This window comes from Triturus cristatus, chromosome 8 (assembly GCF_964204655.1).
Source record: "Triturus cristatus chromosome 8, aTriCri1.1, whole genome shotgun sequence".
NCBI classification, from domain to species: Eukaryota; Metazoa; Chordata; class Amphibia; order Caudata; family Salamandridae; genus Triturus; species Triturus cristatus.
This window is the reverse complement of record NC_140591.1, coordinates 184,079,069-184,100,172: the sequence shown is the minus strand read 5'-3', so window position 1 is coordinate 184,100,172 and position 21,104 is coordinate 184,079,069. Positions and strand designations below refer to the sequence as shown.

The 21,104-nt window shown below is 44.3% G+C and overlaps 1 protein-coding gene across 3 annotated transcripts in view; it reads left to right on the top strand.

The window, feature by feature from the left end:
* LOC146801785 (E3 ubiquitin-protein ligase TTC3-like) overlaps window positions 1-21,104 on the top strand; it is a 1,762,960-nt gene that overhangs the window by 256,183 nt on the left and 1,485,673 nt on the right. For all 3 annotated transcript variants that reach the window (XM_085621278.1, XM_085621277.1, XM_085621276.1), the window contains exons 8-10: window positions 7,747-7,832; window positions 8,345-8,439; window positions 17,955-18,017. In XM_085621278.1, coding sequence (XP_085477404.1) covers window positions 7,747-7,832; window positions 8,345-8,439; window positions 17,955-18,017 — 244 coding nt within the window. The remainder of the gene's footprint in view (window positions 1-7,746; window positions 7,833-8,344; window positions 8,440-17,954; window positions 18,018-21,104) is intronic.

Genomic DNA, 21,104 nt, shown 5'->3' with positions numbered 1-21,104 from the left:
ACGACCGCAGGTCTCATCCGCTCCTCAGTTCAACTCTCACTGTTTCACCGCCGTACCTTCCGTTCTGAAATCCCACAGTGGTGGAAATTCCTTACAGTAACGAAAGGCATGGTACATAAGAAATATACATAAGTAACATAAAAATACATATGCAACCCAACAATGATCAATTTTAAAGTTTAGAGATTATGCACCGTACCTGAGAACAAAAGTTACATATAGCTGGATATTCAAATGACGTGTTTCAATTAACCTTGTTCAGTTTTCCAGTTCCAACAATCGGGTTTGTCAATTAACTTTTTATTATACAATTTAACAGGAGTGCAGTAACAGTTACTTAATATAAAATCATTGGTATGGCAGATGAAGGAAGGAAGCCAATTTGAAATATTACATACTCAGATCTTCTTCCACATTTGTAAGGAGTAGTTATTATTTGAGATGAGATTGCATAAAGCACTGATCCTTGACAAATTGATAATTTGCAAATATTATATTTTATATGTGTTAGAAGCAATATGACCGGTAAGTCTATGTAGACCAAAGGATAATTCCATTCCAATTGTAACTAAGAATCACATTACTCAATATAATATATCTATGGTATTCAAAATCAAGGCGCTATTACTTGAATTGTAACTCAGAAAACGATAAAAACATGATACTAAAGCAAATATCTAGCGTATAAAATTTACGAGCATGAATCAATTTTTCCCAACAAGAGGCCGGGTATGTAGTCTAATCTGAGGATTACTCCAGAAAGAAACATTCTTAGAAATTCTAAGTCTATGACGAAATGTTGCATAAAGAGTTCATTTAGTGTTTGTATTGCAATTAAAGATTAGAGAAGAAACCTTTGCTTTCTTAAGATCCATAGTAAGAATGGCCGCAAGGGGTGTTATGTGGAAATCTGTATTGAAAAAAAAACATGAAACACTTTGCACAGTCAAAAATGAGGCATGATGTTTCTTAAAGTTTGGAACACCTAAACCTCCTGCTGATTTAGCAGTTTGTAAGAACCTGTATTTGATACGAGGAGTCTTATTATTCCGAATAAATTTTATTTTATTAATTGGTAAAAAAAAGAAGGAAATGTAACAGGCAACATTGATAATAGCTATAACACTTTTGGGGCTATTACCTTATTGATTTGCTGAATTTTCCCCCACAATGATAAATTGAGGGAAGCCCATTTATCTAATTTGTCCATAATTTCAGTTAATAGGTTTCTGAAATTAACTGTATTTTTTTAGTATTAAAAAAAAAAAAAAAAAAAAAAGATTTTTGAGAGCTGTATTAGTTCAAAGAAAACCTGTGCCATATAATATAAGAGCAAAAGAAACAGTTGATGGATGGACTGCTGTTCAGTGCAAACTTTCACCCACAGTCACAAGGAACTAGGTTTAGTCCATCATTCTTTTGCTCACCACACCACCCAAGTTTGGACCCAACAAATGCAAATCAGACTTGACCCTGTTCCTTAAGGGAACAGTCCAGCCCGAACTGCCAAGCCAGGACCTCCCTGGACTGAAAACAAGCATCCTGGACCGATTTCAGGGCATCCCTCTTCATCAGCCAGGCTAGCTTGAATCCTCTGGTGCAATGAGCACGGGACCCACGTCTGGGCATACCCTTCCCACATAGGGCGACAAATGCAAAAGAAACAATTAATGGACGGTATGCTGGACCATGCAAACATTCACCCCCAGTCGCAAGGATCTGGATTTAATCCATCATTCTTTTGCTCACCACACCACCCGGTTTGTACCCAGCCAGATGCAAATCAGTCTTGACCCTGTTCCTTATGGGAACAATCCAGCCCGAACTGCCAACCCAGGTCCTCCCCGGACCGGAAACATGCATCCTGGAACTGGTTTCAGGGCATCACCCTTCATCAGCCAGGCTAGCTTGAATACTGTCGTACAGTGAGCACGGGACCCACTTCTGGGCATTTATAAATGTATACCCTTTATATGTAGTTTTGTATCTATATATTGTATTACTTTACTCCTTCTGTAGAAAGAAACAAGAAGAAAAAACTTCAACTCCTTCTAATGCACTTCTTTTGTCTCATCCTATACTTCTGTCAGTATCTCATCTGCCTCCACTCTCTGGCTCATCCCAAACATCATTCTACTAGTATGATCTCCTGAAGATCCTTCCTGGACTTTTCCCTCCTTGACTCACCCTAACTTACATTCCTACTTTGATGTCCAGATAAACACTTCCTACACTCTTCCCTCCTGTACCCCTCCTTTGACTCATCCCAAACGTCATCTAACTGATATGATCTCCCAAAAAACACTATGTTGACTCTTCCCTCCTCTGTCCCTCCTTTATTCTATTCAATCAGACTAACAGATTCACATGTCCACCGCTCAAGTTAACAACTTATATTTTCTTCTACTAATCCACCACTAATCCTTTAGGTTCTGGAGTAGAATGCTACTCGCCGAAAAGTGCTTCAAGGCCCCGTCAGGAGTACTAAGCACTATATAAATACAATTGCAATTACATCAATACAACCCTTGGATAGAACTAGGTATGATATTCGCTCCTTCAAGTAGAATCTAGATTTAGCAGTCCACAAATATGGAACAGCCCAACCAGCATAGTCATTTCTATATCCAGGTAATCGATGAGTGACTGACCTATGGCTAGATTGGGTATTATATTTTATAATTGTCAATTCATATGTAACCCTTCTGGTCCATTCTAATACCTTTAACACTCAGCTGTCCGCTGCTGATTGCAGTTAAAACAGGCTACTTAATTACTCTCTTTTACTGGTTAATCCTTTTGCGCTCACATAAGACATATGTGCTATGCTTCTTGTCCATTGCCCCGTTCTGTACCAACTCATACACCAGTCGTCACCAACTGAACAGACATGCAATAAGTGAAGAGATCTCCCACGTATTGCTGGCCAATTGGATGACTCTAATCTAGTTCTCCACTACAAGGCCCAAATAGCTACATATGATGATCACTTCTTTGTAACTCACAAGTGCAGTCAGATGTTAGATGATCGTAACAAAGTCCATCCCGTCCATATTTTCTTCTATGCCTACTTTGGACTATAGAGTTTGAAACAAAGTATCGGAGGTTGGTCATTCAAGTGCAGTCACCAGCTAAGTGTACTAGGATCACAAGAAATGTCATAAAGAGACCTGCAGGGCTCCTCAAAGTTGCCAATTTGCTGGACACCATAAACTGAGCATCTACCTCTCAGACAGTGCCATCCATCAGACTACTAAGCCCTGTGTCCATAACACGATAGCCTCATCTCACTGTTATTGTGTACTTCCACATAGGCACAAAAACAAAGACATCACCCTTCCATGCACACACACTGCACAGCTTAGCATGTTGCTCAGTAAGCCAGCCACTTCTGTGCCCCACCGAGTGGTAGTAGGCACTATATACATTTTGCAGTGCAATACAATTGCAAGAACATAATTTTCATAAGATTTTTAGCTGTATAAACTGTGTTCCAATGTGAAATCCCAGCTTTTACACTTTATTGAAAAATGAACTTCATAAACAAATCTGTAACCGTGATAGTTTTTGTTTGGTCCTGGTGTTTGAGATGCGACTGTGTTTTCCTTAATCTTTGACTTGAAGGGAAGTGTTGGTCTTTATTATGTTGTGTTGCTGGAAAGTGGACCTATGCAATTTTTGTGATCACTTGTTTAAATGCACATTGCATTTTGGCGCTTGTAGTTTGACCCCTCCTTGTAAATATGGAGTACAATTGGTTACAGCTGGATGAGGTGTGATACATGACATAAAACCATTCGGCCGGTATGTGAATGTCTTCTGTAGACTTTTGTTGCTTATGCCATATCCACAGTACAAGAAGCAAATCTGTAAAAATATTTGTAAACCCAATATGGACGAGCAGATAAGCACGAGGTAACAGCTTGGGTAACTTGAGAAAAGGGGTGTATTAAAGCGTTTCCCAGCGCTCTCTCGGAAGTTAACATGTAGTATTTGAACATTTGATAAGAGTAAGAGCGGCGCACACAAGGGAGCATTGCTCACCCTACATTCACAAAAGATAGCCCCATACCGAGGTTCTATACAAATCTAGATAAACCCAAATGGCACACGCAAAACAATTTATACAACAGATTTCAATAAAGAAGTCATCTTCAAATGGTGTTTTGTTCTTTCTGTCTTGTTCTCCACAAGTTGCTTTATTATTTCAATAAGCTTTTTCCATATAGCCTCACAATAGCCAACACGTGTTTCGTCGTTATATGGACTTCATCAGGGCTCCTTACTGAGTGTCATACCCACCCTTGATGATTGAAGGGGTGAGCTCATGGATTGGTCTTACTGGAACAGGGACGTGCTTTAGTTCAACGTAATAATAAAGCAACTTGTGGAGAACAAGACAGAAAGAAAAAAACACCATTTGAAGGCTTATTCTCTTTTAGGTCTTGCCTAGGCAGCGTGCATGCGCTGCTCTAGGAGGGCCTTTAGCCATTGGTCTGCTCATTTTGAAGCACACTCGTGCTTGTGGTGGCATCCGCCTTGCGGGAGCGAGCAGCGGCGCGCGTGCCAATTGGCTGCTGCTCGCTTCCGCAAGGCGGATGCTGCCACAAGCACGAGTGTGCTTGAAAACAGCATTAGGAAGCTCTTGCCGGCTCTCGTAGCCCGTGTGCGGCTCCAGGCGTAGTCTCTACCCCGCTAGAGCTATCAATCTGTGCGCAGCTCCAGCAGTCTCTCCACGCCGGCTCAGGCACTCTGTCTCTCCCCGGATCCCACGGTCTCTCCCACACTCTGCGTTCAGTCCTTCCTCTTCGCGACAGAGACACTCCGACTGAAAGTGGCAGCTCTGCGTGGCTTGCCCTTCCTCCAGAATCGCGTCTGTCTCATCCGAGAGCCCTGCTTCCTCCCCTACAGTGCCTGCCTGTAACTTATCCCCACCCCGATTTCTTCTGCCACGCTGCCTCCGGGCTTCTCTCCTCATTCTCTCACCTTAGTCTTTCCCGCTTCTCCATTCCCATTCTCTGCTTCCATCCCTGCTCTCTCTGTGGCTTCCCTTCCTTTCTCTGACTTCTCTCACTCTCTTCTTCGCTCCTTCACTCGAGACCGCAAGGGGCCTCTGAAAGGTGGGTAGGGAGTGGTCAATGACATGTCCGGTAAGGCTGGAGCCCGGGCCTACTAGGATACCCACGGTGTCTGGAAATAAACCTCTTTGCAGGCCAGTCCGTATCTGAAAGAGGGTGAGTTGGTTCGAGCTGCTTCGGTTTTGGGAGGGTGGGGGGCGAATCAATGAGAAGACGTCATTTAATACAATGTAAACATTGGCGCAGCAAAGGTGTCCGGGCCCCAATGCAACAATAAAGACTGCTGAGACTCACCCCCCCCCCCCCCCCCCCACCCCCCCTTGCTGTGCGGTGGGGCTCACACTTCTAAGCCCCAGTGGTACTGCACTACTGATAGACAACCACCTGGATCTCGTATACATAAGGGGAGACATCTTGCTTCCTCATGCAGGCGCGCCCACAGTTAGTTGAGCATTCTCTTCTTGAGATTGTACGGCGCGCCCTCAAAGAGCATGTGAGTTTCAGCACAAAAGTCAGCAAACTGGTCTGCCAGGTGTGGGGCATGTGGGTGCTTGCACTCCCGCTCATGCACAACACACCAAATCAGATGGAGTTTATGGAAACAGCCTCGCTGCCACCTGGGAGGTGAACTAGTGCCATCAAAATAAAACAGACACCCTCGTCTCCCCTTCTGAGGCCCGTTTTTAATCTGCACTACATAGCCTGAATAAATTATGTAAACTGTTATTGTTCACCAGCACATTTTTTTTGATCATTCGCTACCATAAATCGCATGTTGCTTTCGATTCTGTTCCTATTGTTGCCCTTTCCATACCTGCCATCACTTTACTGCTATTCCCAGTGTCTCTAACAGGTCTCTTTCTCACCGCGCTGGGAATATGCTCACCCCGTCTTCTGTACTTCCATCCCTGGGCCCATCTGTTCTCGCACCCCTCTCTTTATCTACATCATTTCTTCAGGAGAATCCTGGAGAGCCCCTTGCAGGCTGTCCATTGTCAACCACTGGAGTAGTTCGATTCTGACGCTGTAGAGACCTGGACACAATACTACAGGCGATGCCTCGCCCACAACTAGATCTGTGGTAGCAAGGGCTACGTGGATGCCTGGCTTTTTACCTCACAGCATGTTGCATTCTGGAACTTGTAGTGTCAGTAGTTCAATTAGCATTACTTCGCTGCTCAACGATGGCTAAAAACCAGTGACTAGCTAAAACTGTGGGGGGGGCATTTTGCAGCTGTGACGAGGCACGCCAATGTTAACTCTTTCCCGATGTGTAGCACCAGGACAGTTTAAGCTAATTTCATGGATTGGCGTAAAACCTGCAACGGAATGATTGGGATTGCTTGGTAAATGAAGAGTGCAGTCCCTTAGTTTCATAAGGGAAACCTGTGTCAGCCATCCAGACGTAGGCGGGTTCACCAGGTCAGAATGTTAATGGTTAGCACCCTGGTGTAGGGCACTGGGTGGATGCAAGGAAGTGAGTGACCCCGGGAACTGAACCCGTGGTCTGTAGGCGGATGTAAGAGGCATGAGGTGTAATCAAGGCTACGCAGCCTTGGTATTCATCACCCGACATCCGATGGCGCAGGCTGTGGGATACTGAGCATAACTTTGAGCCCCGGTACTTATTCTTTTACAAATTAAGCATGAGGCATGTCCCTAGGGCAGATAACCGTAGTCATGATAACTAGGGCCTCGGTGAGTCTTAAAAGCAGCTTCTGGTCCTTCTAGACCATGGGTACTCGTAAACATTTGCCCAGGGGCCACAAAGTATGGTATGCGTTGTGACCGAGGGCCGCACTGTGGCGGTAAGGGGTCCTGTGTGGGTCAGGGATTGTGTAAGGAGGTTTAAAAATGTTAAATATACAGGCAAGCATTTATTTGCAGGTTAACTAAAGTTAAGTGGTGCAGGACACCACAGTAGTTACTTCATTTAACCTGCAAATAAATGCTTGCCTGCTAATTTAACATGTTTTTCTTAATATTAATGCTCAGCAAGTAAACAGTAGCTTGTGCTACTGTACGGGTAGAGGGGTGCTGCACGTAAAGGTCAAGAGGGCTGCAATCGTTCCCGGACCATGCTTTCATTATCACTGGTCTAGACTAAACCTCCAAACTTGCAAAGCATTGTGGGATCCTTCTTGGCACTCTATCACAGCACCTCAAGGCCAGGGCCTTCCCAGAGAAAGCGATCTATTCCCTAAACATGCAAACAAGATTGGGGGGTGGGGCCTGGTGGGTGCGCTGGCAGCCAGACACAGAATTAAAACAAGCATTGGCATAGCCAATCGGTCTCGCCTTTTGGACCTTATAAGTGTTTAGTTATCCAGCTCAATATCCTTGGTGTAACAACATCAAGTGTTGCATGGCTAAACACTTATAAGGTCCCAAAGGCGAGACCGATTGGCTATGCAATGCTGGTTTGAAATCTGTTCTATAACATTAGCTTAGGATCTGTCTATTAGGCGTAAAAAAACTAGACTTCACTATTTATTACGATTTCTTTTTTAAGTTATTCATTTTCTGAGCTCAGCATAGTTGTTTTGAATGCTTGAGAGTATGTTTTGTTTATATGCTGTTTTATTTCTAAGCAAATGCACCCAGTTGAATATTTGAGACAAAAGAAGTAAGCGTGCTCTGACTTTGTTGGCTTGACTGCTCCCTACAGATTCCTTCTTTTTAAATCGGATGGCAAGTAACCTTTGCAGCATGAAAAAGGAAGAGGAGCAAGCAGTGTGTGATCTTTGTATTAAGGTAAAATATTCTCTACAATTCTAAATGTATTACTTATGGACATTAGATGTGAGCAAGCTGCTAATTTCAGAAGGAGAATCCAGCCAGTCAAGCTGGCATCTGGCAAATGAACTACTGTCTGTCATTCAGCAGACGGCATCTCAAACTGGGTGGCTTAAAAAAAGAAAAAAAAAGTTTTCCATGTCATACCTTGGTAGAATGTACTGTATTGCGTAACGTTTATGAACATTCTCAATTTGTTCTTTCTAACATGAAGTTGGAAAGAATGTCCGGATGTCTTTACCACCAGTGAGTTGGGATAGCCTATTGAGAATTTAGACACTCAAATTTTTGTAAATTGAGAAAGAATATTCAACTCTGTTAAGGAGTGTGATTGCCTTCTACCTATATTTGCAAAGAGTTTTTATTGCTTTATGGCACTCTTATTTGTTAATTGTTAATAGCGGTAGGAATAATTCTGAATATTATTACTGTAATTGGAACAATTCTCATGCATGTTATTTATTTTGCAGAAAAGTGAATCATCGAAGACAAAGGGAAATAAAGAGTTTGCCAAAGAAAATTATGAATCAGCTGTCAAGTTATATACTAAAGCCATTCAGTACCAGTATGTGCGAAGACTTTCTACATGATATGTAAAAAGAGTTTTGAATACAGACATGAATTTGTTCAAGGTTTATATTCTTCTATATAATAGCTATTTTACCTCCGATACCTCCGCTTGTGGATATTCCCCAGGTATCAGACAGTATCCGGAAACTTTAAAGCAGTTCTTCTGCTCACCAGTAGGTGGCATGGTGGGCCTCCATGCCAACATCATTACCCTCTGGAAGTGACGAACAAAGCTGCATAGAAGGGCCACCCTTGCGTGCTGACATCAGCTGCTTTCTCAGGCTGTCCGCGCCCGCAGATGCAGAGCCCCTTAGCAAGAATAGTGTGCAGATCTCTAAAATTGTGACCTTTTTAGATGTGAAGAAATGTGTCACAGAACGGTGAGGTGGCAGGGTCGATGAGGAAGCTCTAGTTAGAGTACCCATTAGAAAGAGCGGTACATAAGGTAAGTAACTTGTTCTTATCCAGTATTAGGGTATCTTTCATAGATTCACATGCCTGAATCATTCCCCGTCGTCGGGATGGGAGTCCCCGGTACATAAATAATTTCTCACTAGACATATAGAGTAATAGGCCAAAGGCCTCACCTTAGTAACATATCCACGTCCTTTTGTAAAAAAAGGTCCAAACTTTGGAGAGTAACCAATCGGCTATCACCACCCTCTAGAACCTTCCTGGAAGGAGCTCTAGTCCCTCAGATTTTCTACCGCACGTCATGCTAAGGGAGTCTCCTCTGAGCTCTGCTCAGCATTCCTTGTTTCTGGATTACCAGTGTTTCTTTCTTCAAATTTCCATCTACTGGGTGAAGTTCTTCAGTTCTTCATGGCAGATACCTCGAAGAAGGGCCTTTTTAGGTCCTGTGTTCCTGTGGAAAAAAGAGACTTCATGTGGACGATCAACACAAAGACTATCTCTACTGCCTTTATCCGAACCACTCTTCAAAGGATTGTAAGATATGTCGTACCTTTTCCTCCAAGACCCTCAAAGATCGTGAGGGACGCCTCTTAATTTGGCTGCAGAGGCTTAAAGACAAAGACCCAGTACTGTCTTCTGAGGAAAGTGAGGGCTCGTCCATATCTTCACAGTGCTCTCAGAAAAGACCAATGGTGGCTTCTCCAGGCCATTCGTCGCAGCCACCTCAAAAGAAGGCGCATAAAAAGCCTTCAGAGGTCCTTCCTAAGACTCTTCCAGCGAAGGTTTCTCCTCAGGCAGTTATTCATGCCATTAAAAAGCCTTCTTCCATACCGTCGTGACGGCCTCGTCAACGGTGGCTTCGACGATGAGAATCTCCATCTAAGGCATTGAATGTGACCTCGTCAACGACGACAGTTTCAACTTCTGCCGCGTCTCATTCACTATCAACTTCGACGACGACAACTCCATCGTCGACGGCCGGTAGGTCTGTCTCGTCGATGCTAAAATTAAAAAAGACACCGTCGACACTAAGATCGCCGAAGTCGACGAAGACTGTCCCGTCGACATCTACATCATCGTCGACGAGGACTCCGTCGACGAAACCTTCATCGACGACACAGTCGACGACTGCTCTGATGACGGGACCTCAATCTACCATGGTACCCGTCGGCACTTCACCATCGACAGCTATACCGTCGACGGGACCGTCAACGACAGCAGATTCTGACCTACAAAGTACGTATGTGCACCTAAAAATCACGAAACGTACGTTAACACCGGCCCTGACCTACCCTAGTAGAGTCGAGCCCTTGCCTTCAGCACATTTTTGGAGGAAGAAGACTCTGATGATGGCAGTATGTTCAGAACGGCGACCAGCCCATCGCAACTGAACGTTAAATACCAGGACAGTTCGGATTATGATGATCAAGGGCAGGAAGATCAGGCGGTTTCTCCTGAAGAATGCCATCCGCCTCCACCTCCCATGGTTTGTTTGCATGCATCCCTGGTCTCTGACCTGCAGTTCCTCATTTCGGACTATAAGCAGAGATTTCCAACGTCTGCAACATCTCAGCTTAGGTTGTGTCTCCACCACCAAGACCGCGACCTCCTCCGTTAAGCTTACAGTCTGAGCCTGTCACATCACCACCTCCATTTTCTACAGACAATGAGGAGGATAAACAAGAAGAAGGGGAACTTCAGGATTCCCAGTCTACTCGTGACGAGTGGGACGATTACATACTTCCCTGTCCAGCTTCTCCCGTGCCTGCCCCAGCTGACTCGCCTCCAGAGGACATTGGAGGCTTTCACAACATAGTGGAAAGAGCGACGCAGCGCTTCCAAATACCTATTCCCTCACACCAACAGGATTGCTTCCTCTACGATTTTAAAGAGCCTTTTTATAAAATCCGTTAGATCTATCCCTGTTTTGGACTACATATGGGATCATGGTGTTACGATCATGCAGAACCCTTCCTCGGTGCCTTCAGTATTGCCTTGTCTGGATAAGAAATATAGGGCTCCAGATACTGCTCCGGCTTGCCTGACCGGCCATCCTAAACCGGACTCAGTCATTACACAAGCTGCTCAGCGGAAATCGAAAAATCCTTCGGCTTTGCTGACCGCTCATCCGGACAAAGAGGGTAGACGGCTGGACAATATTGGCAAACGCTGCTCGTCCATGTCTGCATTAACAGTGCGTGCATCCAATTCCTTGGCACTGTTAGGACGTTATAACAGGCAGATTTGGGCAGATATTGCTCCATACCTTGCGGCCTTGCCAGAGGACTCAAAGGAAGAGGCAAAGAAAATCTTGCTGGAGGGTGAGCGGTCTGCATCAGAGATTATAGACTGTGAGATGGATATCACCTCTACTGGGTTTCGCCAACTCGCGGGCGCAGCTGTACTACGGCGCCAGGGTTGGTTGAAGGCGACTTCATTCCGACCGGAGGTACAAACAAAAGTTTTAGACATGCCATATGATGGTCAGCTTCTTTTTGGGACACACATCGACGAAGCTCTGCAAGGTATTAAAAAGGATACTGACACGGCTAGGGCTTTGGGTACCCTTCAATTCAAGAACCCATCTTTTCGAGGCTCAAGGGGGAGAGGGCAAACGTCTACCAGAGGTGATTACCAACACCGATCTTCCTTCTCTTCCACTCAGCAATATCGGCCACAATACCAGCAACGTCAACAGCAATCCACCTACACTAAATCTTCCTTTCGTGGCAAAGGAGGTCGACAGAAAGACGCTGCTCGGCGACAATGACTTCCCACTACTGCCGGTCTCCACCTCCTCTCTGCCCTCCAAGGTTGGAGGAAGAATTTCCCACTTTCTAAAAAATTGGAAGCAAATAACAACGGACCGTTGGGTTCTACAACTGGTTCAATTCGGACATTCACTAGAATTCATTCAAATTCCTCCCCAAACCCCTCCCCGTCCTATGCTTCACAAAAATCTGCATGCTCTGCTCCTGGAACTTTCACTTATGCTCCAGAAGGGAGCTATAGAAAGAGTTCCTCTACGTCAAAGGGGGAAGGGATTTTACTCCAGATTTTTCCTAATACGCAAAAAAGGAGAAAAAATGGAGACCGATATTAGACTTGAGAAACCTCAACAAATTCTTGAAAAAACTGTTGTTTCGTATGGTCACCATCCAGGAAGTACTACAACTACTCAATGCGGACGACTACATGGTGTCTTTAGACCCTCAGGATGCCTATTTTCACATCCCGATCCACCGCAACCACAAAAAATGTCTGAGATTCGCAGTAGCGGGCAGGCATTACCAATTTCGTGTCCTGCCGTTCGGACTCAAATCGGCACCACGCATTTTTACAAAATGCCTTTCTCCGGTGGCTGCATATCTCTGACAACAACACCATCAGGTCTTTCCATATCTGGATGACTGGCTTGTCAAAGCACCCTCTCTAGAAGGTGCGTCCAGGTCTTCCAATGCCTGTCTAAGGCTTTTTGATTGGGGCTTACTCTCAATCAGGACAAGTCCGTCCTTCAACCTTCCCAGCGCATAACTTTCCTGGGTGCTACTCTCGACACGCTCCAAAGGAAAGCGTTTCCTTCACAAGAGCGAATGCACTATTTAAACAAGCAGGGAGGGATTCGTTCTCTAACACTCTCTCACGAGTCGCAAAAAATCTGGAACTGGTTGCTCCTTCACAACATTTCTCTTCGAGCAGAGTATGTTCCAGGAACACACAATGTTCTGGCCGGCTCTTTGAGCAGACAACAGACCGCATGTCACGAGTGGGAGTTGAATCAGCGGTCCCTTGACCGCATATTCTCTCAATGGGGCACCCCTCTTCTGGACCTTTTCGCTACCCAGCAGAACGCCAAATGCCAACACTTCGCAAGCTGGCATCCCCAGAAGAGATCTCTAGGGAATGCGTTTTCGATCGCATGGTGCAACGTCTTTGCATACGCTTTTCCACCAGTTCCCCTGATTCCCAGGGTGCTCAGGAAATTGAAAGCGGAACCTTGCACGCTCATCCTGATAGCTCCAGCTAGGCCACACCAACACTGGTTCACGGAGCTTCACCTTCTCTCCCGGGAACCGCTGATCCGGTTGATACAGTTTCCCTCTCTCCTCACTATAAACCACCAACAAGTCCAGCATTTCTCAGATTATCAGCTTGGCTCCTGAGTTCAGAGAGTTCCAGGGTCTAGACATCCCTCCGGACTGTAGAGCAGTTCTGGCTCGGGCTCGAGCAGATAGTACTACCAAAACATATTCCTTAAAATGGAAGAGGTTCTGTATCTGGTGCAAGTCAAATAAAATACACCTTCTCCAGAGCAAATACTGCCTTACCTGGTCTTGCTCATGCCTCCATTAAAGTCCATCTGGCAGCAATATCCCGTTTCAGGCCTCTGCAGGCCCTTCTCTGTGGTCTCATCGGTTGATTAAACAATTCCTTAAAGGCCTGTTTAGAACATTCCCTCCGGTAAAGACTTTACCTCCTGCATGACAACTCAACACGGTTCTGGCTCAACTTATGAAACACCCTTTTGAGCCAATCCTCAGAGCGGATCTCAAGTATCTCTCCTTGAAAACAGCGCTCCTTCTAGCCCTTACCTCGGCAAGGCGAATGAGTAAACTTCATGCTTTCTCAATTCAAGACCCTTTCCTTCAATTCAAACACGACAGGGTCATACTTCGCACAAATCCGAAGTTTATCCCTAAGGTTCCGTCAAACTTCCATCTCAATGAGCCTATTGTGTTGCGCTCCTTCTATCCAAATCCTCAAACAATGACAGAAAAAACTCTGCATTCTTTAGACCTTAAACGCTGCTTGAAATTCTACATTGACAAGACAAAGACCTTCCGCAAATCCAACCAACTCTTTGTGGCTTACAGACGACCTAGGAAAGGTCTCCCACTCACTAAACAAAGTATCTCTTGCTGGATCTCCGCAGCTATTACTTTTTGTCACCAGCAAGCGGGGCAGCCCCTGCTCTCCAAAGTTCAAGCCCATTCCACGATGGCAATCTCTACTTCAATGGCACTTTTTGTAGGTGTGCCCATTGCGGACATTTGCAGAGCGGCAACATGGAAGACACTGCATACATTTACCAAGCATTACTGCCTGGATACGGAACTCATTAAAGACGCTGCAGTGGGTCAAGCGGTGCTCCGTCATTTATTTCATTAGAGGTGAGCCCTTCCTTTCATCCCACCATCCTTTTTTCTATACGCACATTTCTCTATTGTGTTTTATGCCTCTACTATGTCATTGCTTTTTGGTACTTTCTATGTTCACATTTTTTTTTTTCAACATTTTATTGATTTTCAAGGTTTCACGATACAAAAACACTTTTCTATGTTCACATTGATATGTTATCTGGTGAATTTATATATACTGTACCTTTCGAAATGTGCTTCTCATTGCTTACTATTCTGATTCAGGCATGTGAATCTATGAAAGATACCCTAATACTGGATAAGGAACGCGTTACTTACCTGTAACTGCGGTTATCCAGTAATGTTCTAGAGGGTGGTGATAGCTGATTGGTTACCCTCCAAAGTTTGGTCCTTTTTTACAAAAGGACGTGGATATGTTACTAAGGTGAGGCCTTTGGCCTATTACTCTATATGTCTAGTGAGACATTACTTTATTTATGTACCGGGGACTCCCATCCCGACCACGGGGAATGATTCAGGCATGTGAATCTATGAAAGATACCAATACTGGATAACCGCAGTTACAGGTAACGCGTTCCTTCTAATGGATACTTCTAACTGCACATTCCTCACCTTGTGAATAGATACCATAGCAGTACTTCCCAAGGTGGTGGGTCTTTGAACTGGTTCATACCAAAACGTCCTGCAGGTCTGAGCGGACAGAATGACCTCCTTGATGGACTCTACCGTCGAGCAGTAGTGCTTGGTGCACATGTGCACCAACGTCCACGTAGCTGCCTGATAAATGTCGAGGATAGGCACTCAGCGTGGTAAAAAAGTGATAGCAGGTTTAGACCTGGTGGAGTGAGTCTACAAGCCTTCTGGAGGTAACTTTTTTGCCAGGGCGCAGCAGATCTTTATGCAGAGAAACAATCCATCTAGGGATGATTGCTTATTGCACTCCTTTGCCCTTCTTTGCTCTGGAAAACCCTGCACATAGCTGATCATCCACTCAGTATTAGTTGGTACGATTGATATGAAAGCTTGATTCCTTCTTATCCTTTGAAGAGTCTAAACAGTGAAGTCTCCCTTCCTCCTTAAAGGGATGAGATGGGCAGAGAATGGTGGTTGGGTAATAGCCTGACTGTCATAAAATAGAATGTCCACTTTTTGGTAGAATAGAAGCTCGGGTCACCAGCGCCATCTTATCTTTGAAGAAAGTGATATAAGGCAGGTTTACATGTCTAGCCAATGTTATGTTGATATGAGAGACTCAACTGTGACTGTGCAGCAGCTCAAAAGGCGTGCACATCAAAAAAGTGAAGCCTGAGCTCAAATCCCTCTGAGGCATCATAACTCCAGTAGTTCTGGACATGATGTACCATACGTAAAGAACCAGAAAGCTGGGCTGTACTATAGTTGCAAGTCTTAAACTGTTAATATTATTAAGGAAGAGGGGAGCATTGTATTGAAATAGAAATCTGCACCGTCCTGCCTTTGTTGCAGAAAAGCAGAATATTACTCTGGTAGCTGAACCTGATGCTAGTCTTGGGATGTGGGAGAAGCAAACTTTTTTACAACACGTCTGACCACAGACATAGACTGAGCACTCCCCATTTCTTGATGGTTAATGAGGATGCTGGCTTGTTTGTTTTTTTAGAATAGGCAACTTTCTCTGCTTCTTACGCCAGAGAAACGGATGCTTCTTGTTACAAAAACTAAATAAATAAAAAGCTTCATTTGCATATGCTTGTCTTTCTATAGGTAAAGACCTAAATCCTTCTTGTGGGTTATGAAGACTGGTGGACACCAATCCTGCTCTATTTCCGGGCTGCCTACACCTTTTTTTCAGGAGCATTCCATTCCCAAAATGTCAAGGGGTTTGCTGTGATGCGTCTGCGTTCTCTTGACGATTTTACTTTGTAATCCAGTGTAGCCTCTAAATTCACTACCTGATACGATTTTCTGTTATCTTGTTCACGGCAATGAAAAATCGAATATTCTGTCACTTGGAGCCAGTCACTGGGTATCATGCTAGTCATCTGAGGTGATCCCCCAACTAGTAAAGTCTACTGTCATCTGATTTATTTTACACCTGGATAGACCTTCCTCAGGGTGACCCAGGCTAGGACATTTGCCAGAAACACTTTAAAACATATGCCTATTAAGCAGCTGTCCCAACCAGAGGGATTGTGAACTTTTGATTATCAATAGCTGAGGATTAGTCTTTAATTTTCATCACCATACATTACAAATATGATGGTCATGGTTCAGTTGAAGAACTTTTTTTGGTTGTTACATAATTTAGGCCATTTTGGACAAAACTGCATAACATTTTCTTTTTCCCTCCACCTCAGAATTTTGTTTGCCAGTTTCATACAGAATGTTCAGAAATGCGAGAAGAGTTGTATAGGGTTGGGAGACGGGGCCAAGTAGTCCTGAAAGTTAGCAGTTTTGGCTGCAAACCAGAGCTCCATTTTTCTCTCTGCTTCAGCAGAAACCCCTGGACATGTCTAATGGCACATTGAGTTCCAATTCACCACACTTTGCAGCAACTACGTGGTCCATGGGGAGTTGGGAGGGCTGGGGGCTACATTAAATCTGTTCAGCACATTTAGAGTGAAAACATTAGATGTTTGATGCTGATTGTGGTTCGATAACTGAAAATGTAAACCCGGGATAAAAGGCATTCTAGACAAATATTTTCAACTCTGTCCACAGACCGTTTTTTACCATAATGGAGACAAGTCACATACCGTTGTGGTGGGAAAACTGATTTCTCTGGAAAATTGCACAAGAAAACTGAGTAGGTTTCAAGAATCTCCACCCTACTCCAAGAACCAAAGTTTGTGATATTAATGGTCTTATCAAGTGGTTCGGAATGATTTCCTCACACAAGTATCACCTGTTGACAACCTACAACTAGAAATTGAGCCTGACGGCTTACATGCTTTAAGACTTCAGCATGTCTCCATGGTTCATGGTAAAACAATGTCTTCTCTGTTTACACTTAAGTTTTCCCCCCAAATTACTCTGTCTGCAGTAACTGATGCCTCGCTCTTCTCATGCCAAGATGGACTTGGAGCTATGCCAAGAAGAGGTGCTTTAGCGATAGGTCATGAAATAGGGACTTTTGAGACACACTGTTGATTCAGGCTATCCTGTGCTTTGGTTTTTGCAGTCTGATTCTTTCTAATGTAAATGGAAATCACTATGATGCTATTAACATCGAGGAGCCTTCCTGCCATATTCACGCCCCTGCCCATAATTTTTTAGACCTTTTGTGCCACAAGCCCATACTTTTTATACATTCCCCAAATACTACTTTCTGATTGTAAGATCAGGTAGCAAATGCTGATTTTTGACTGTATAACATACTCATACAACACCTGATAGGTCCTCTGGTGCCACTGCCACCATAGTCTTCCAAATCAACATTTCATGCATGGTTATCTTTTGCCAAGAGTTGGCATTTACTGTCCCCACAGACACTCTAGCTAAATTTTGGTACACTTTTTTAAAACTCAGCCATGAATAACAATGTAATGTAGGGCAAGCGTTGGCAGTGGTGCGTAGGAGGATACATGCTTCATGTCTACTAGCTTCTACTTTTTATTAAACTATGGCACAGTTACTGTTCTTCAACCCTTTAATAGTCCTAAGTTCCTAATTGTTAAGAATGTAAGGCAACCTATTGGGCTAGTACATGTGTTTAACTGTCCTTTGCAGTTCAAATCCTTATGGATGAATATTTGCCTATCAGCAGTAAAATAGTCACCAGTTAAAGCCATATGTATTGTTAGTGCATGAAATGTATAATTAATAAATACATTTTGTTATGAATTGGAAAATTGCAATGTTAAAAAGGTAGTAGAAAAAAAAACTGTTGATCAGTGTTAACATGCTTCGATCTAAGGGAAAATGTACTTAAGCAAACTATTATTTTTTATTTTCAAAGCCCTGAAAATCACATTCTATATGGTAATCGAGCCCTTTGCTATCTGCGCATTGCTGAATACCCGTAAGTATACTACCTGAAAGGGTATGTATAATTGCCATGGGTGCAACTGTTTTGCAATGATTTAGAATGTAACACGTTCTTGCATGAATACTTTAAATTACGGAATGAGTATAGTACCGTATATAATTAACACCGGTATGATGAATTCTTAACAATTCATGTACTTGTGGACACCTGCTCCCTTGACTACAGCATCCAGATTCCTGTATTGCTGTGCTGCTGATGAAAGCCCGGGCCCTCCACATAGCCACTCCGGTGAGAGCTAGAAAGAGTGAATTCCAGGTCACTGTGCCTGTGGGAGAAATTGCTCTGACTAACCTGCTACATTGGGAGACACTTAGACTTTCTCAAAGCCATAGTGGAACCTCTGAGCCTTGAAATCCCAATCTGTGCCAAGCTTGGCTGTCTCCTCATGTGAATGGGAAATAATCATGGGCCTTAGACAGGAAAGACTCTTTGTATTATTTGTGGTGTGATGTATTAAACTTTTTGGTTGTATATAAATTCTACCTTTTACATAAAAGCAAGTATTTTACTGGACAATCATATGTTGAAGTTGCTGTATGTCTTTTTTAATTGTGAGCCTGTGTCCACCCTGCACCATACCTCCTCCTTGATAAGACTTGGACTGCTTGACCCACTCTATCACCTAGAATCAAGTGCTGAAGGGGCTGAGTTCTCAAAGTATTTTCAGAGGTCGGGCCCTGAGACATCAGGAGTGAAAGGCCTGAACCACCACGTTCAGGGCCGGAATGGCCGTAGCGGGCACCAGGTGTTTTCCTGGTGGGCCGGAAGGTTTCCTGGTGGGCCGGAAGGTTGGGGGACGGTTTTGGACCCTTCCGGGGCCACTTTTGTTACAGGGCTGGATTTGCAGCAGAGCTACAGTATCGGCTCCCTGTAACAAAAAAATCAGCAGGAGTTGTGGTGCTGCTCCTTGGCCCTGGCAAGCAACTTGACCCCTCGCCTCCCCCCCCCTCACTCCCCACCTCCACACCCGGGGGGCGGTCGAGTTGCTTGCCAAGGCTGGTTTCGGTTCACAGTCCACCTGTGACCACGATTGGGCCCATTCGTTCCTGCTTGCCCTCTGAATGGGCCAGGTCTAAACACAAAAGAATACTTAAATCACTCATGGGTCCTAATATTATATGTATACTTAATTGCCATTTTGTGATGCATAATTTTAGATAACTTTGCTGACTAATTTGGCTTTCCATGATGCATACTCTTGGTTATGTTATTTTATCATAAACTTGGAAAGCGCACGGTCACCAAAAGGTTTCATGGCGCTAATCTTGAATAGTGTTACAGCACAAGGACTATGCATGAGCTTGCTCAAACAGCCAGGTCTTAAGCGCCTTTCTGAATCCCAACAGGTTGTCGCACATCCTGATTGCTAGAGGTAAAGAGTTCCAGAATTTGGGGGCGAGGTTGGAAAACCTATACCCTCCCTGGCGTTTGAGCTTAATGGCAGGGGTAGTCAGTAAATGGAGATGAGCAGATCGTAAATTACGGAGTGGGGCGTGCTTTGCAATCATGCAACTATTGAATTTAGGACTCCTGCCATGCAGTGCTTTAAAGATCACGCACCCAGTCTTGAAAGCTGCACGTTGGGCAATTGGTAGCCAATGAAGTTTAGATAGCCATGGTCTGGCAGATTGCCATTTAGGTTGTTTGTAAATTAATCTCGCAGCCTGATTCTGTACTAATTGAAGGCGTTTGAGTAGAAACAGGGGCAGGCCAAGATAAATGGAGTTTGAAAAGTCCAGACGCGAGAGGACCAGGGCTATCACGACTTGAATAAGTGCCGAGTGAGACAGCAAATGGGTGACCTTCCGGATTTTACGCAATTGAAAAAAAAAAGGAGACCACTGCCCCCACTTGTCCTTTAAGTGACAGATCTGCATTAATGCTGACCCCCACGCTTTTCACAGAGGAAGAAGGAATGAGGGGGGAACCTAGTTCTATCGGCCAGTAATGATGGCCCCAAAAGATCTCGCTCTTCCCAGGCAATACTAGTTGCCCGGGTAGAGTTTGAGATGATTGAGGTACATCCAATGCTGAATGTGAAGCATGGTGGCTTGAAATTCAAGAGCAGAGTCAGAAGAATCCAAGGTGAAGACAAGCTGAAGATCATCAACATAATTAAAGGTAGTTATCTTTCTATCCTTTAATGAATGAATCAAGGGCCGAAGATAAAGATTGAAAAGAAGTGGGGATAGGGACGAGCCCTGTGGCACCCCACATGTGATAGCGAGCTTAGATGCGGTAAAAGGGCTGAGTCGGACCGCTTTTGTCCTACCTTCAAGAAAGGACTCGATCCAATTATGTGCGGGCCCTCTATGCCGGCCTACTCGACACGGTCCATCAAGATTTTATGATCGACAGTGTTGAATGTGGCCGCCAGATCCAGGAGCACCAAGGCCTGGGGAATGCCCATGTCTGAGTTCGCTCTCAGAGTGTCCAATACTGCAAGGATCACGGACTCAGTAGAATGAGTGGGCCGAAAGCCAGCTTGGCATGGCTCTAGGTAATCTGTTCGTTCAACAAAATTGGAAAGGCAACTGGCCACATGGGCCTCTAGGATCTTAGCCAAGAAAGGGAGGAGAGAAATAGAACGATAATTCGAAGGGTTCAGAGGGTCAGTCCCTGGCTTCTTCAATAAAGGGACCACAATTGCGTTCTTAAAGGCTGTGGGAACCTTACCCTGCACAAGAGACTTGTTCAGGAAGGGAAGCACATAACGAGGTAGATCGGAAAAGACAGCCCTCAGAACCTGAGGAGGACAGCAGTCGTTAGGGGACCCGGATTTTACACGGGTCATTAATTCAGATAGTATCTGAGGACATATGACTGGGAAGTGAGCCAAAGTGGCAGAATTATTAGGCATACTGTCCAAATGTTCCGTACCAACACTAGTGGGAATGCTGGCTTTGATAGTGGAAATTTTGTCCAAGAAGAAATTATTCAGGGAGTTGCATAGCTCTTGAGTAGGAGTCTGACTAGGGAGTATTCTCTCAGAATTGCAGAGGTCATTGACTATCAAGAAAATTTCTTTCCGCTTATTATGAGCATTTAATATTCTGGCTG